The sequence below is a fragment of the Cynoglossus semilaevis genome, chromosome 13 (genome assembly GCF_000523025.1).
Source record: "Cynoglossus semilaevis isolate Cse_v1.0 chromosome 13, Cse_v1.0, whole genome shotgun sequence".
Lineage (NCBI taxonomy): Eukaryota > Metazoa > Chordata > Actinopteri > Pleuronectiformes > Cynoglossidae > Cynoglossus > Cynoglossus semilaevis.
In genome coordinates, this window is record NC_024319.1 from 11,350,480 (window position 1) to 11,369,480 (window position 19,001).

General features: G+C 37.5%; 1 protein-coding gene across 1 annotated transcript in view; it reads right to left on the minus strand.

The window, feature by feature from the left end:
- Positions 1-19,001, minus strand: part of me1 (malic enzyme 1, NADP(+)-dependent, cytosolic) — a 53,987-nt gene that overhangs the window by 15,334 nt on the left and 19,652 nt on the right. Inside the window, exons 3-4 of the mRNA XM_008323639.3 lie at positions 18,397-18,546; positions 437-512 (exon numbers count right to left, since the gene is read on the minus strand). Of these exons, the coding sequence (XP_008321861.1) occupies positions 437-512; positions 18,397-18,546 (226 nt within the window). The remainder of the gene's footprint in view (positions 1-436; positions 513-18,396; positions 18,547-19,001) is intronic.

A 19,001-nucleotide genomic window follows, 5' to 3' on the forward strand; every position in this document is an offset into this window, starting at 1 on the left:
GTTCATGACTTGCACATAGTTCATTTATATACAGGGGAAAGACAAATTTGAGGATTTTGGAAGAAAGGACCGAGGGCCACATGAGGTTAGAGGGTTCCAAACCCAGGAGATTATTTAAATAGGCAGTGTTTCTGTTTGGTGTTAATACACTGAGGTAAATGCACTGACTCTTTGGTGATGATCATAAAAGTTAGGTCACACCCTATAAGTCCTTCCTTAAATTATCATATTTGCTGCCGTGTCTGGAGTTTTATGACAACTTACAATAGATGTTGTACACTTATACAGAATGGTACTAAATACATATACATATATACTCTACATATGCACAGATTACAGGGTAGCAGCATCACAATGATAAAATAAAGAGTTTTGAACCAGCTTTTCCAAAAAACAGGTGAAGTTGTTTCAGTTATTTTATAGATTAATGTTTTACCTTGATGTCTTTTTCTGGCCAATTTTGGAGCAGGGATGCCACGTGGCCACGATCATGAATAGTGATGAAAAGCCCCCTGTAACAGATATATGAAGAGAAAGTTTTTATATATATGAAGCCTTGCAATTGCAGCTTTCAAGGCTATGATGACACATTGCCAAACCTTGTTTTTTTATTTTTTCCATCTGAAGTCAACAGTTCGAGTTGTAGCTCAGCAGCTGCTGAACTACAGTGTTTCTGTCAGTCCTAATATGAGCCAAGATAAAACTGATTAACGATGTAACATAGGATTTCAAAGCTGAACTCAGAGTCACTGGAGTCTTCTTCTACACTCAGCCTCATTCTAAATAAATCTTTGTTTCTTTATGTTATTAGACCAATGGCCTTCTTTGCTCCTTGACAATCCTAGGATAAAGAGATCAGCTCAGTGTGTGGCCTCCATCTGTAGCATCTTTGCTATAATTCTAGCCCTTCTGGCTATTGTGTTGGGGAAACACCATGTTCACATGCCAGGAACAGCTAAAACACCTAGTGTTTCAACGATTCTGTTTATAATCTGGAATCCATCCCTGATGAGAAGTGGGAACGATGCTGTGCAAATGTAAAAGCCATAAATAAAAAACATTGTTTTAAGTATGGATAAACACAGAGAACTGAAGAGAATGGTAGGGAAGTGTCACTAAAAAATGCTTTGACTTAGTAGTTTGTAAGGTGTAAAATACTGCCAGCAGTCATTTCCACTTCGTACTAATAACTACTTCAGAATAAGAAAAAATAAACTATATTGTTTTTTGTATATCAATATTGTATATTGATATTGTGCTAACAAACAACACACAAACCATTATATTCAGGTCAAACTCTGCTTCTTGAAATACTGTACAAACCACGTGTGTGTTTGTGCAAATAAGAGGGCATCAGTTGAGGCTGCGGTTGGCAACACAACACATTTTTTACATTATTGAGAAGCAATTTCATAATACCCTCTAATTTAAACTACACAATCTGAGTGAAAAAAAAGAAAGAAAGAAAACGGGCTTCTCTTAGGCTTTGTTCCCACCCCTGAGGGAATCTGGCCTGACACAGCTGTATGTACAAAGGTTTGCTGTTCTAACATTGGCAAGAATCGCCTGTGCTGTAAAGCGAAGGAAAATGAGTCTAAAGAGAGTTTGACCAGAAATACAATAAAACACGGGACTGTAAAGTCAGAACATTTCAGGAATGGAGGGGTTACTTCATGTTGAGTACGAAGAAAGTGCAAGAGATAGATTTTAAATTTTTTTAATTTAAATGTCAATTTAAGTTTTTTTTGCAGCGGTGTTGCTTTAATTAAGAAAACCACAATGGTAAAAACAATAAGCCTGTGTTCTGGCACATATTTGAATCAGATGAAACCACAACCCAAGAGTCATTAGTCTACACTGATCTGATCTGAACAGGTTTTTGGGTCTCACTAAAGGGTCTATGCCAAGACTTTCTGGCAGACAAAACAAGAAGGAAGAACAAAATCAGAAACTTTTTTGTTTTTTTTTAACTGATGGAAATAGTAGATTAAAGATGTGAATAAAAATAATTTAACTCATTATTTAGTAGTTTAGAAATAAGTAACCAGGCTTGCTTGAGATCCTTGAGGACATTTTTTAAGGCTAAATATGGTTCAACATCAAGTTCCCTAATTGTAGACCTCTATGGATGAAAATGACCTCGATGACTGGGAACCTCCACAAACATCAAACTAATCAGCTGCATCACAGAAAAAGAGAAGAAGAGAAAGAAGCACATCTGTCTGGAGCTTCCAGTGCAGGTCACACGTAGGTCATCAGGCCACAGACATCTGCTATCTGTCCTTTTAGACTCCTCACTATTTCTCTGGCAACAGATTGAAGCAGATCTGCCCATGAGAGTGTGACGGTGCCGCTAGAAATACACCATTAGAGGATCACTTAAAGGGTCTGTGGGACGTCGACGCAGCAGTGAAGGACTGTGAGAAGTTGGACAAGACAACTTACAATGGAGAGTGAAGAGAGAGAGTGTAGAGAGTGGAGGGTCCTGCTGTGCAGACAACCAGTGCCAGAAACAATTTCATGAGACAATCCTGGGAGAAACAACAATAGTCTGAGTCTGTAAAGTTGACCCTTTTTATAGACTACTGGACAAAATCCTGATATGACGGGTCAAAACAGACAGGCAAACTGAGCGTGATGTCTAACCTCTGTCAACACTAGGGTTTCAAAAACCGTAACAGGATTAGAAATGACATTACTTCAGTCTCTTTTGATGCTTCACTGTGCTTTCAGGGGAGTGTTGCCCTAATGCCCTTTGACCTTTCTGAGTATGCCACAGAAGAACTACAAAAGTGTCAGTGAAACTGCTTAACTTATTCTGTTAAGTACATCAGCCTTAGCAAAAATCTGTTGAGCTAAATCAGATCATTTTTGATGGTTTCAGATTCAGGATTTTTAAATGAAAATATCTACAGAAGCTGTGGGAAAAGGAGCTAAAGCTGAATAAGCTGTGATTTAAATGCTAAAATGTCAGAAAACTGCAGCAAAAGTAAGTTTCCCTTTAATTGAAGGTTAGGATTGGGCCTGAGGGCAAAAGGAAAATTCCATTCAGTGATACTTTAATGGTTGTTAAAGTGACATGGAAGCAAAACCAGAACATGCACGGTATCATTTTAGTATATAAAAATCCTTAATCACTTTAAATGCAGCTAAAAATCTGCCTGTAGGCATTTCAAAGTACCACACTGAGAATGCAATTTTTTTTTTTTTTTAAATACTATTACCATTTTGAAAAACATTCCCAATGTCTGGTGAGTTCAGGTGTCAATCACTCAGCAACATAGTTTGAGAAACCACAAATGAGCTAGTTTGGTGATCCACACTACTGAATCAAACACCACAAATGAAGTCTGTTCTGTTAATGATGGATGTGGCTCAATGTACCACAAACTAAATAATGCTTTGGAAAACAGACAGAAGACATACTGATGAGTAACCAGTTCCATGATATAAACATTACACTCCTTGTAGAACATCTGAAGAAATGGGAGAAATAATTCTCCTACTGTTTTTAATAATAACAAGGATAAAAACTGTCTGGTGTAAATATTTAAAATATTTCTTCTCAAATAATGTCAATGTCACTGTCCGCTGATTGCTCAAGAACTACTAATCATAAATTAAATAACAATCTGCAATTGAACACATTGCATCAAGTATCAACAAGTCATAGTAATATGTATTCAATTATGAATTCAATTTGTATTCAAGCCTATTTTTCAAAATCGTCCAACAGACTTGAATTAAAAATGTGTAACCCATAATTATTTTTATATAGCCAATTCTGGACAATTTTGGCATGGTGAATGTAGGGAATTATGGCTCAAAGATGTATCATGTAAACGTTCCAAAGTACTTCCTGGACCACAGCACCAACTACTGGTCACAGTAAGTGCTACAACCCCCCTGCAAGTGCAGGAAAAGTCTCAACCACGGTTTAATGGGTAATCATGGCTGCACATGTCCAGTGATGTTTATAGATGTTTAAATATGTGTTTATTTGTGAGCATGTGTGTGGAGGACGACTGTGACTGAAACAACCACAATGAATAGCAGTCACCTCAACTTCCATTTAGGTTCCACAGAATGCAGATCTGCTGTGCCAGAGGGTTGATGTCCTTAAAGAGCTCCACCAGTGAGCTGCAGCACAAACACAAAACGCACCACAGAGAGCAGCAGGAGGCCAGCAGAAGGTAAAGCTGTGGCGGCCAGCGGCCGGTCGTTGACCCGTGTCCAAACAAAACAACACCAACCATTATTCTTCACACTAACTGCATGACCCTAATCTCCAGTGCGCTGTGTGCCCTCAGTTGGCAGAGCACACAAAGTTCAACTGACACGACTACACCCCACGAATCACTGAGAGAAGACTGTCAAAGTCACAGATTTCTTTTACTAATCATGCTTCATATCCACCAAATTACAATCTCCACACATGTGTCCATTTTATTTTGCTGCAATTCTTACGTTTAATAACTCCATTGTGATTGTGCACAGAGGGACGAGCTATGTGTCTGGGTGCATGGAATTCCACTGTTGTTACTGTGAGTAGCTTGAACTCTTTCAACTAAATTGGACATTTTCTAAATACCTTTGAAAAGTCACTTTGGCCCAGCTACAAGGACTGCTGTCCAACTGTACTGTAGAGCTACAGTTAGAACACAAAGGATGACATGAGGCATTGTGGGAGCCATTCATACTCACAGGAAAACGTGGATTTCTAGGTATCACCATGTCAACATTGTCTACTAAAATACACCTTAGGTCAATAGAAATCCTTTGGATGGGAGTTAGTTTCTAAAAATATTTGAAAAACACAGTTTACTCATGACTTACGTCAATAAGACAATGCAAAAATATAAATATAGAATAAAATAAATGTGATTTACTTTATGTGGTCCAACATCATGGACTTAAAGCAGTTGAAACTCGGATCAAAAATCACAAACGTGACAAAGCCTCTGTTTTCTAAATTTACCTTGGCTTTGTATAAATGTAATCACGTGCTATAGTGATCAACTGTAGTGTGGGAACTGGTCAACCCTGGGTCTCACACCAGCAACCACTGTCCAGAAAACTATGCAGTGTGTAAACTAAGATAAATATAGTTCACAATAGTGGTAACAAACACTCACAATCTGGGTTCATGGCAGACATTAGCACAGGGATCTTAATTGCAAAGAGTAAATACACCTTGACCACGTGTAATTGCACAGTAAAAATAGAAAAACATTACCAGAAGGCAAACCCTAAGTCCAGGAGAGTTATTTCAGATAAAGAAAATTCAACTATGAAAATGTCTCAGACAATTGACAACCAAACATGGTTAACACCTGTTTTTCTTTAATTAACTCTGTGTTTAAAATTATAACTAGATTACTATATAAGTCTTAGTAAAAATAAAAGCATTAGTATGACTTAAGTAGTACGACATAAGTGAGACTCAGCCAGGAAGGCAGCTCATCTCTCAGGTGGTGGCATGTCAGCATTTATATACTAAAGGTCACACATAGTAGGACACATTAAGCAACGGTGTGATGTAAGCTAATGTAATCCTACACAAGGACAAGCACTTACTTCCAACTGAAATACTTCAGGGGGAGGGGCATCTAAGAGAGTACATCTGTGTCTTGGAACTACAACTGAAGCCAGCCTATGTATTAAACTTGATTCATTTTAGTTTCAAATATGGGTTATTGTTTCCTTGTCAAAAGGTTTTCTCTTTGTTCAGGCACGACATTAAAATCTGCAGTGGAAATTACAAGTTGAGCGGTGTATATTGCGATGTGACCATAGACTTTAATAAGAAATGGACATTTGGTGTCAAATAGAAAGAAAAAGCAGATTCTAGTTGCAAAAAAGATGACATAACAGTGTAAAAATAGACAACCAGGAACACTGTGTGGCAAAAAAACTTTTATTTTATATTTGTAAAAGACTAGACAGTCTTAACCATACAGTATGTCTACGTCCACTGTTTACATATGATCAGTGGTTGTATGCACGTTTACCCTCTGAATGAGTGAACCACATTCGATGGTGGTCTGAGGCATTTTTTGGCCACATTGTATCGCAATGTACTGTAAATCTATCCACGTCCACCATTCTTTGATTTATTGGTAGCCACTGCCACAAAATGAACACTGGTTTGGATTAAATCATTTTAGAACGGCTGGTACTTTCTACTGCTCAAAGACCCGGATGTTTATACTGTTGTATAGAAGGAAATACTAACTACCACTTCTGTACTGTCAGACTGGTCCTAAATGTATTGTATTTTTTATGAACATTATAATCATGTAAAGACTGTCCTTTCATTTTCTACTCATCCACCTTTGTTGTTGTAGTTCCACTCAAACAAACATTAGTCCCAGATTTCATTTACTATCACATTATATTGATTATTTCTCACTGAGCTGCCACTAATGAAGACCGGCTCAACACCTGTTCTTCAAAGATTTTTTTTTTTAAATGCAGGAAATTGGCTGGTCTAAACCCAGAAAAAAAAAAAAACATCTCACCGTGGCTACAGCATGACAACTAAACCATGGTAAATAAAATTAGAGAGAAGGCCAAAGTACACACTGCCTTTGGCAGCGAAATAAGCACATTTTGGAGTAAAGAACTCTCCAGTGGAGATTCATGGCTTAAAAAACCAGGATCAAACAAGATCATCAGTCCAAAATGAACACACTGGTTTCCACTGCCAGACCAGATGCTGGGAGTTATGTCATATAATTTTACTGGTCTTGGAGGTTCAATGGAAGCAAAACACTGACAAATGCCAATACCAAGAGATTAATATGTATAGTTTCATTATTCCACCTCATCTGGGTTCATACGGTCAAAAAAAAAACAACAATAATAAACCACAGTCTTTGTTGTAGTAATATCTATTATCGAAAATCTGTTGGTCACTGATTTCAAAACTGGTTATAACAACAGCCATTTGGAAATGGCTCATTTAGACAAAGTGTGAATACTTAGCAGTCCATGATTTTGTCTTCAAAAAATTAGTTGAACAAATAAACAAAGGCCAAAGTGAGTTTCTGCTGGTTGTTTATGTTCACACCTACCATGATACTAATCCTAACCATCTGATTAATCTTCTGTAGGAGCACTGGTATCTTCTCCCAATAACAGGACAATTATTGATGCTGTTATTAGATGCTCGTCGCTGAGCACTACGAGCAGAGACAAACAATATGACTAAAGACTACCATAAGTGGTCAGTGTCCACTGTCCGGTCTTGGTAAATGTCTAAATAAATTAAACATTGAGGCCATGGCCTCCACCAGGGTAAACAATGTCACAATGTGATTTGGATTTTGTTTGAAGTAGCAATAAACAATAATACTGAACTTTATACTGTTTAAAAACATCATGGACCTACTGTGTCGGCCTGCTGCAAAAACTGCACAGAAATACAGTAGAGGTACAAGGAGACAAGGGAAAGTTTAAGAGACTGGATGTGGTATCTGACCACAAGCTGTAGAAGGGAATTGACAGCATAGTATTTAACCAATGGGGATAGTTTCAGCTTTCTTGTCCTTGCTTGAGTGGTATTTAATAATAGTAGATTTGAGCATGTTTCATGACAAAGTACAATTTATTACAATTTCTGTACTTAAATTTAACTTCACTAACAAAAAATTGCCAGGTTGGATCAAACAGAAAATCAACAGAGCTAACACGCTAACTCCTGTTTTCATACTGGTTTTCCAGAGTAACAGTAAAGCACTAGAAATAACACTCTTATGAAGGAATCAGCCAAACAACTGACTGAAGCAATAATGGAGAAAAAAAAAAGAGTTGGTCTGGCAGTGCCAATCAATATCCACACCCATGCCACAGCCTGACCTCATGCAAAAGTGTCCTTTTCAAAAATAAGTAATGGCAGTGGAAAAAATGACTGGTAAAGAAATGTGAAGCAATGCTCTGGAGAAAAGTGTTCTTAAAATTAAAATCGAGCAGTTTTAATGCAAAAAAAAAAAAAGAATTCAGTTGAGGTCACTGTGTATTATCAGTTCTAGAACAATGGATTTGAGAAAGAGAAATAAGTGGGCACAGTTTATCATTATGTTTAACAACTGCCAACATGCTCAAAATATGATACAAGTGCTGTGCAACATGAACTTAAAGACACCACTATGTATTTTTATTGATAGTCAACGTGCAAGCTTTTGTCTGAGAGCATAAATCATTTGATTAAAACGACAAATAATAATTTGAAATTTGAATGCGTGAAAAAAGGTATATGCCAATATTAGTAACAGTAGTGGGCTCAATACTTCATTCAAGTACTCCTTGCACACAAAAAACATGCTGATTCAGATACTCTATAACAGCTCTTCACTATGTCTAGTTGGCACATCTCAAGAAACTGTCTTTTACATGGGTTACATTTAGAAATCTGTCATCAAAATCCATCAAAAATATTCTATTCCAGTGTGTTTTTATCTGTAAATAAAAGTGACAAACAGAAACTCTGTTCTCTTTCCTTCTCCACCCACAGAGTATAGAGTACAACTCTTCAGGACAATAGAGTCTTCTCTTCTTCCGCCTCCCACCCTTTATGCCACATTCAGTTTTAAGATTCCATTGCAAATATCCAACATGTTGCCTGAATCAACCCCTCTTTACACAGGAGAGGACCTCAAAACAACTAATCTTCCCTTATGAAGATTCCAGAATGAGAAAAAACAGAACAAACAACTCCAGAGAAGGTGATGCCAAAATGGACAACTGAGTAAAACTGACCCTCTTTTCATCACCTTTGAGGCAAAACTGTGAAATACATGAACCATCAACTTATAGGTGATGAAAGTAGCAACCAGCCAGTGTGATGTTATGGCCTTTCAAAGACTATTCCCTGTTGTCGCTGCTTGGTTTTACAGAAAGGCAGTCAAGTGTTTAGACAACTGCTGTGAGGCCAGTGTGATTCTCAGCCAACCTTATGTAACTTATGGGTACTGAGCAGCGGGACAAGCTCCATTCCAGAAATAAGGTCCTGCTAAATGGATCAGAGAGGCAGACTTGATGAACCCATATGGTTATTAGATGAGACTCAGCCATGTGCAACAGGGATTTTTGTTATTTCTCTTGTTAGAGTCCAGAGGCATTAATGTGGACAGTCACGTATAAAAGCTTCAGGGTTTGGTTTTTCTTTTTCTTTGTTTTCAAGGACATTTTAGATAATTTCTAATCAAATCAATCAAGATCAATAATTTAATTATGGTCTGGCTAACTGTTATATAGTGTGAACTATGTTTTACATACATTGTTGTATGTATGTTTCTGGAAACTGATTCATCATAATAGAGCACAAGCAGTCTTTAAATATTTCATCAATATTATCATCAAATCTTAAGAACCTAAATGAAAGTTATACAAAAGTTACACATACATTAAATGTGAATTGATTGAAAAAAAAATAAACAGAATTTCTTGGATTACTGCATTCAAAACAGCACTAAATTATTGATATTGAGAAATGATTTATTACACATTCTATTCTTTTGGACACTTTCAGGAATGTATGGATTTGGCATTAGTAGTCATTTGCTCCAAAACAGATGGAGGAATAATTTAGGAGCATTCATCATGAGCCATGGCTAAAGATATATGATGTGATGTATAAACATTAAGTGAGAAGTTGAAAACCTTATGTTTTTAAATAGTATTAGCTGAAAGTGAAGGCATAGAATACAGAGAGAAACTGGAGAAAAGGAATACAGTGGATTTTACTTAAAGGATTTAACACCTAAAGCCCAGTGCGACCTTTTCACTGTTGATGTCATACTTTAAATACCAGTGTTGTGCAGGGTGCAGGAGAGGTCACGTCAAGTAATGAAACAGGTCAACAAAGGTAGAAGAAGTCAAATGGGGTCAAGTCCAAAGGTCAGAGTCAGGGCTGTTGAACACATGACAATAAAAATAGAAACATTTCAAAATGACATCATCTAAAATAATTAGGTCATTGTCTCATATTTATCTCTGTCTTTTTTTCTCGTCATGTGATTACCAATAAGGTCATCGTTGTGTAGAATGAGCTAAAGCACTTTCCATAAGATACATGTCTATGTTCTCACCACTTATTATGACTGAAGAATATACTCAGTTTATGATAGACATTTGTTCATGTCTGTAATATTACCAGGTCCGTTAAACTAAAAAAGGATCAATTCTAAAGGCAGATTTTGTTTCTTCTGTTTGTATCAAGTCAACATCTGTGTCTAGTGTGGTTAGAACTGGGGCTAGAAATTGTACAGGTTCTTGTGGACCTGTTGCAAATTTTCCACATGTTGGTAAAGTGCACTGGTAACCATTTGTGATTTACACCATTAGTTTTAATGTGGTGTAATCTGGTATCTTCACATCACAAATTCTCATACAATTCTCTTTTAAATAGACATTAACTCAGAACAGGTCATGGGAAACACTCATGTGTATGCACTCCCACCAACCAGAATCCAATGGGAGAGGACACTCCTGCATTTTACAGGCCTGAATCATTCCAATAAATTAGTCCATAAAATAAACAACACTCACTACACAAAGAGTATTACGTAAGGAATTTTTAAATGTACTTGACGTACTATTTACGGTACAGTCTATAACGGCTGTGAGAAGTGTTTATATTAGGATTAATTCTATAGCTAATAAAGCCTTTGAGTCCCGAGGCCCCGTAGTTTAAACTGTCAGTTTCTGACCATAGGGCCAGGATTACAGCTCATGGTCTGTCAAAACAAAGGGAAATGTGCTTTTAGGGCATTCTCAGCACATGCTTTAACTCAGCAGACATCAGAGCAGTTAAGAGGCATCAGCATCTGATACTGTGGCTCTGACACTGTTGACAAACCTATAAAAGAGCTGTCTTTGGATGATTAATGCTTGAATTGTTGAGTTTGTCGTTATCAGTCAAGGAGTCGCCCGTGTCAACATGAGCTCACCCGGTTTCATACATTTATCAGGTTGTAAAGTGTCTGACATCTTGTCCTCCTACATAATGTGTACAACCTGCAATAAGAAACAGGAGATTACTATTGATGTGTACAACAGCCCTATAACTGCAATAAGAAACAGGAGATTACTATTTCTTACCAAATTTCACTTAAAAAAAAACATATCTTTGCAATGATTTTTGCCAATTAAGGCCTTTATGAAAGCCTTTAAATTGTAGATAAAAGGTTCCTATTTAGAATAAGTAAATCCAGGAACCAGAAATCCTCCTTAATCCAGTCTATATATATGTAAGATTTGGTGTCCTCACCCGTGACAAACTCTGCGTTTCATTTTAACCAGGTTGGAGTCATTCAATTAAAAATGCATTTAATACAACAATTCTCATTCATTGTGTCCAGGCAGCATCAAAAGATTTCTAAACTGCAGTGCGGTTATTTTGCAACCCTGAACTAGCGCTACATGTGGCCAAAAATATCATTTTGCAAAAATTCAACCGCATAAAACCTTCAGGCAATAAAATGATAATGGGTTTGAATCCCAGCAAGACACAGAGCTTAATGGAGGTATTTTAGTAGGAACGTTAAAGTCTACTGTCTGAGGGAATGTAACACACACATGCTGCCCACAGTTAGTAAATGCAAAGCTAAAGCTTTATAACCGTTTTCTAATATACCAGCGCTTCTCTCAGTAGAATTAAACTTTTTGGGGTTTTTTTCCAAGGAGGAAACATTAAATTCTTGCCAAATGTCAGTTTATTAATGACTTCTATCTTTAGTTACTGTAGCACCATGAAGTTTCAAACACAATTTTAGTAGCTGTGTGTGGTTGACACATCTGGAAACTAGCTTGTCCAAAGCTAATGTTTTAGCTTTCATTTTCAGTGGCCATAGCACCACTCATTTCTAATCTCCTATTACAGTAGCTGTGTGTGGAAAAGACAACTGGAAACCAGGTCAATGAATGAGGCCATCCTACAATTGCCTGAAATATCCCATTAGTGGTCATATCCTGCCCACACATGGTCAGAACTCATCCCTGACGTTATGAAGAACTCTGGTTACCTCCTGTATAAACATTCATATCCATGACTTGGTCCCTACAAGCCACATGGGAACAAAACTCAGAAGGCCATTGGTGCAAAAGAGCTCTGCACTGGTGCTGGCAGTCAGTGTATCGAAGAAAGAAAAACGAAACTCTACTAAATACAATGTCGCCAAGCAATACGGGCATATTTGAGAGCTAACAGATGAAGTGTATCATAAAAGTTTTGAAGCAGTTATAATTCTTTAAAAACATAAAAAAACTATTATTGTACAAAAGTTTAAAGCAGAGGCAATATCAGATAAATGAAATAAAACAGCAGGGCTACAGGCAGCAGTGAGAGGCCAGCTGTGACTCAGGGGCTCTGAACACTGTACATTCACTCAAATTTGATGCAACATTTTTTTGGTGCTTTTACTCCCAAACTCCAAAATTACATTTATATTACCAAGGCAAAGAATACCAAAATTAAATTGATTTATCTTCGATGTCTTTATCCTTACTGCACTTTAAGCACAAAAAAAAAAAAGAAAACAAATGAGAATGGAGTTTAGGCAGAATCTACAAAGGAATAAAAAATATTGTGTATTGTATTGTAATATTGACAAATAAATGTCATTAAGCCTGAAACGTATTTGGACTTGTTTTGACACTTCCCACATCAGTGTCACAAAATCCTCCCAACATTGAAAGCTCAAGACTATGACATAATATATGAAACTTCTGATAGGTTTAAAGGCAACACTTTCAAGATTTGTGCCTGATGATATAAATTCTGGTTAAGATGTTGAAAGTACAGGATAATTAACAGACAAATAATTTAGGATGGTCACAAAATATGTCTTTTCTCATTCACCAAATTTATTGCAACAAGGACAAATTGATATCCCTGACTGTTAAATTTTAAGGGTCTCTGTTAAACAATTTATGAAGTTTTATTGTCTCTGACCTTGGGCAGTGTTTTATAGATTTTTGGAATGACCAGTTACTAAAAATGTATTGTCATTAAAGAATCATACCATAAAAAATTCAAATATAAGAAGTTGAGTGAGGGAAAACAATCAAATTATTATGCACTTTCCCTCAGGAAATGCAATAATTTTTTTTTTTACGTCAATCTTGTTTCTAATGCACTGTGAAATTCCCTTTAAAGCTATTAGAAGTTATTTACTCTAGCTGCTGATCTACTAGACATGTGCTGAATGATTTTTTTGCTGTGTGTTGCTAAGACACCTCAGAGTTTTTCTTTAAAGCTTAAAAAACACACTGGGTCCAATTCACTGAGAGATTGAGATAAGATTCATGGGGATGATCAGTCTGTCCTATTTTCCATTGTGGCCTGGTGTAATAGTACTACGACAGAGCCAGAATGTGACCAGTGGTGTTTAAATGGTGTGGAGAGAGCATCCAAAAAGTTCTGTGCTCTATAATTTAGTTTCTGGAGAGGATGAGAAGCCGTATTAATGCCTCATTCAGCAGACTCAGACTTACACTCAGATCACAAAAGTGAAAGGAAGACAATTATCTCTGGGCGTGATGGGTGAAAATCTAATGGGCTGTGTTGACAGGGTGAGAAGTGACAGAAGGAATCTGATAGGCCTTTATGAGTTTCAATGCGGGGTCCAGTAACCCATGGAGATGTTCAAAGGCATTGGTAGGCTAATCTTTAGCAGCCGTGCAAGTGTATCTGCTTTGGTGCTAAAGAAGTTAAACAGTGTCAGCCTGTTGTCACAGCGCCACATCTGGCGTGACCTTGTTTATAACTCTACAGGTTCCAGATTTTAACATCTAAACTTAGGTGAAGGGATGTCAGGTGATGAAGTCTGAACTTGACAAGTAAAGAACTGAAAAGTCCAAAACATCTGAAGGGAGTGGCAGCACAGAAACAGAGAGGCTGCCACGCAGGCTGTAGGCTCACAGCCTTTTAGGCTGACCAAAATCCTAACTAAATATATTTGAGATGATTCTGTGCCCGTTTCTTAGAAACACAATGGGGAAAAAAAAAAACAAATTTAAGCACCTGGCTCTCTGGGAAAAAAAAAACCCAAATTTAAGCACCTGGCTCTCTGGGAATGCTTCTCCACTTCACTCTCAGTCACGGAAAGTCATGGATATTTAAATAAGCAGGGATCTCTGGTAGACAACAGACAACTTGTCCAGGTATAGTCTTGGTCGAGTAGACATTTATTGGAAACATATTTTGATTACTTTCCATGTGTACACAGCCAATCCTGACCGTGGGTTAGAATTATTTGGGGCATTACACTGCAGGAAAGCTGAAGTTACAGTCTCACGTGTCCTGAAGTGTCTTTGTTTTCACTGGCCCAGGCACATCCTCAGATGTGAGCTCTGTATTGTTACAGGTTTTGAAGGCCAGGGGTTAAATTAATCCCAAATGTTTGCCACATTCCTCATGAGGTCACCGTTCATCTCTCCCCACTTATACATGACAATATTCTCGCTCAAGTAAATTTATTCTGGGCTCCTCTTGTGGTCGACCAATAGAGTAAACAAATACATCAGCAGAAGTCAGGCAATCAGTCATAACCAGGGATAAAATCACTCTGGACAAGAGTGATGTTGACTAAGCAGCAACTTTGTGTTTATGGCCAGTAATCACTGTTTAGGAAGCATGTACTGATTAATGTTCCAGAAGACAAAGGAAGTACTTGATGCTGTGAATGCTCATTAGTCTAAATATTTGATCTCTCAATCGGTAAAAAAAAAAACAGGCCTTGGCGGAATTCTTAAAATTCTGAAGTTGGATCAGACTTTGTTGTACTACAAAAACATAAAATTAAAATGTATTGGTTCAAGCATGCTTAGCCTCACTGACTTTGGAAACAACCACTACACCTGACTATTTAAAGTCAACAAGTTAGGCTTAGGCTAACATGTCAGTGAGTTTGTGATGTAGGAAAAAGCTATGTTTGTACCACATAAAATTTGAATTTATTATTAATGAACTTTACCCTTGCCTAAAACATCTTTATACAGTTGGAGGAATGAAAAAAAAAACATTAGACTAATTCAATGAGGGTAAAATTGCATCTTGTGAATTTTAAACTTTGTGCTGGGGATTTAAACATTACTCTGATTGTTTACAGTATGTAATTACAGATCTTATCATAGGAACTGAGGCAGTTGGAGCTGAAAAAATGTCTATAGGAGTCATGGAAGAAAAATCAAGCATCTGGACTTCACCCAAACCCTCCTCCGGGGAGTTGAAGAATGTGTACATCTTATGTTTTCCAGCTCCTTACAGAAAGCTGTAGAAGAACCAAGGTGCTAACCTCTGACCCCAAACCAGGAATCCATTAATGTGACACGAGTGAACATTTATCTCCATCAGCAAGATGAATTGGCTCCTGTCATTTACCCTGAGAGTCCCTTGAACGAGGGCTAAAGGGAGTCATTGCAAGTTTATTTTAGCTACCTCTCAACAGCGAGCCACAGAGCTCATGGCAGCACTGGAAATGCCCTTAACCACACTAATTATTTTAAGCCAATATTTAGGATCATTTTTCAGGGACAAACAATATTATTTATCACAACAGAGCACATTCAGCTGCCAAACAAAGTAGACAGGCCACAGTTATGGCAAAAAAAAAAAAAACAAGCTCTGTGAGACGGAGACAGACTTGACCACTGTGTGCACTCAGTGGAGAACAAGACCCTTAGAAGGTAAAGCATGTCCACTAATCTCCTGATGATGTGAATGTGTTTCTTTCTCCAACTCTCCATCTTGTGTCTGCTCCATCCAGAGATTAGTGAGACCCTCGCTGTTTTTGACACTTAATGGTGCTTGGCCTATGGCCCCAGGTACAGAGGCTGGTGTCGGAGTGTTTAGTCTCCCCAAGGCAGATTAGCTGCCCGAGTCAGGCGAGACAAAGACAAGGCTACTGCTCTCACACAGTGTGTCTTTATACCTGTGAAACAGTGATATAGAGCTAATCTGTTGCTCCGGTGGTCTCACTGGAGGTACACACATGGAAAGTGGTGTCAGTGATCTAACAAAGGGAAATGAAAACCTTGGTAATGGGCACTAGCCTGTAGGAGGAGAGTTGTGTACAGTATTTCACACTGTAGTCAAGTCAGTAGAAGTCAGGTACTAAGAAGTACTTCAGACTGGCCCCTTCATGAGGGGGTTGCCACGCAGTAGTCCAGCTATTCATTTAACTATTATATTTGTTCATAAACCAATAACATTTGATCAGACAAGTTGAATTATATGATGGTTGTAACAGTAATCTACTCCAGACTCACTGCATATCCTACATTTCTGTGTTATATTTTGAGACTATCAGACTGTAATTAGGATAGATTTTTTTTGCAGACAGAGAATGTTAAGAATGTAATTTAAGTGATTTATAAACTAGTGAAACTTGAATCTGAACCAAAGGTCAAAATTACATCAGCACAGCACCACCATCAGCATGGCTAAACACAGACAAACCCAGTAAAAATAGAGCTCTAACTGCCTTTCCTTGAGCATATTTAGAAACAGTCTGGTCAAAAAGCCAAATATGTGTCAGTTCTGTCCCCAGTGCTAACTGACCCTCGGATACACACATAACAGAGGGCCTAACTTCTAACTCCAGGGGCTCTGGCAGCTGACTCCTGTGTGCTGAAAGAATCAGGGAGTGTATAAAAGAACTCCCTCAGCCAACGTAGTGTGAGAGGAGGGGAAGCATGTTAGGAATATTTTCCAAACTGTTGTGCTGGAAAGGGGGAAACACTGAGCTGTTGGGCAACAGAGCTTTGTGCATGGGAAAAGTTGGTTTCCCAAGTGTTTGGAATGACCTCTAGATTATGGTTCAATACAAAAATGCTCCAATGTCATTTAGAAAATTTGGCTGCCATCAAATACATCCATAGAGGTACAAAAAATGGTAGAGATTAGTGAACAGCACACAATACAATGCTTCTGGTAATAATAATAATAATAATAATAATAATAATAATAATAATAATAATAATAATAATAATAATAATAATAATAATAATAATAATAATAATAATAATAATAATAATAATAATAATAATAATAATAATAATAATAATAATAATAATAATAACAGTGTCTGTAAAGTTGCTAAAGATAATTTAATCTAACTCTTCTCTCAGGATTGCACATTGTTTTCCAGGCAAGACTGTTAATTAAGACTGTATCACTTACTTTACTTTTAATCACATAAAAAACAAAAACGCGACCTGTACAAACACCTGAGTCAGGCTAAATGCAGGGTGACAGGTCCAAGCAAAACAGAACATGACCCTGAAAGCAGCACAGAGAGTAAAAGCTTTAACATCTATTAGGAAAGACTAGGGAGTGTTCCTGTCTGATAGTCAGAGACTTGGACCTGATGAACCTCTGTGAGGGAAAACAGACACTAGTTAGTGCGTGTGTGAGTGTGTAGATGTGTGTGTGTGTGTGTAGATGTAAGCACTCATGAAGAAAAAAGCCAATACAAAGAAGCTATCAACTCGCAAACCATAACTACTCAGGGTGAAAGCCGACCTGGATCCTAGTTCTGATAAATGGGTTTGAACAGAGATAACAGTCTTGACTACACTCCACAGCTCACACACACGTGGAATCATTGAATTGTTTTGGCAACTTCAAGTTTCATGCTTATAAATCCACACGGTTTTAATCAGGTAACGGAGCCCTAAATGAAATAACACTCGTGTTTTCATGTCAGTCTTTATTTCCTGTAGAACAGTCATTTCCAAAGACTGGTTCAGGATCAGTAATCAGTTCTTGGAGATTTATTTCTTCTTCCTTCCCAAAAATGTACACACTTTTTTTTTACCTTTTTTCTTTTTTGTATAAATGTTTGATTAACGTTTGTATATTTTAAAAGAAACCACAGAGCTAAAATAGTTGTTTAGATTTGATACATTTCAACTTCAAATTCAACCTTTGTAAACTGTTTCAAGATTTTCCATCTTTAAACTGTAACACGTTTTATTTATTAGAACTTGAATGTTAGTTCAAGGAAACTAGAAATCATATTGTATTGATTTCTTTCATGTTTTATTTGTACACCCCTAAAATTATATTAGAAAAGAATTAGAAAGGAAATGATGTGTGACTGACTAGTAACAGAAAGGATCCCCACCTTATTTAAGTCAGCAAATTAAATTAGCTTGCATTTGGGTTGGAAGTCTAACTTAGGTGACAAACAGCTTCTATGCTAATGGAGGACAGCCTGACGTAATGGAACTGTAGAGCCACACAAACACTCTGCAGATGTAAAAAGAAAAAAAAGTACTGCAACACAACAACTAAGCAGCCACTACAATAAAAACAACAGCTGATGGAAGAAGGTGAGAATGGGGGGAACAGCTCCTGCTTAGAAGATGATCTCATCTGGTGTGACTCACCTTGGTTTCCTAAATATCAGGCCATACTGCTGACAGGCCAGGCCAACAGTGGGGGTGTAGATGATGGGCATGAACCTCTCGATGTCCGATGTCAACACGCGATAGAAGAGCTTCTCATTCCTGTCCTGGAGACCCATGAGGAACACATATCTGAGAAAGATAGAGAAAAAGTAGCACAGAGGAAAACAAGGTTAATTTGATATTTAGTATGATGGTAACTCTATGGAAGAACATCGAAAGACATAAAAGGCAGCGGTCATTAGACAGAACCGGAAAGTTGAGAGAAAACAGAATGAAAATACCAATACCCTACGAAGGTTTGTTATGATTGAAAGTTAATCTGGTTTGCACATGCACACACACACACACGAACACATACATACCAGACACAGCTCCTTTCCTAATCAGTGAATTTTCCATAAGGCCAAGAGCACAAGGTGCTTCTTGTTGAGGGTTTACCCCAGAACAAACTCCACTGTGGCTTCAGCCTGAACAGCTGCACAGGACACAGTGTTGACAGTTGATACTAAAGAGAACCGAACAGGCGTCTGTCACATCCAATTATAGATGTGAAAGATTCTATATGCTGTACCAGATACAATCAA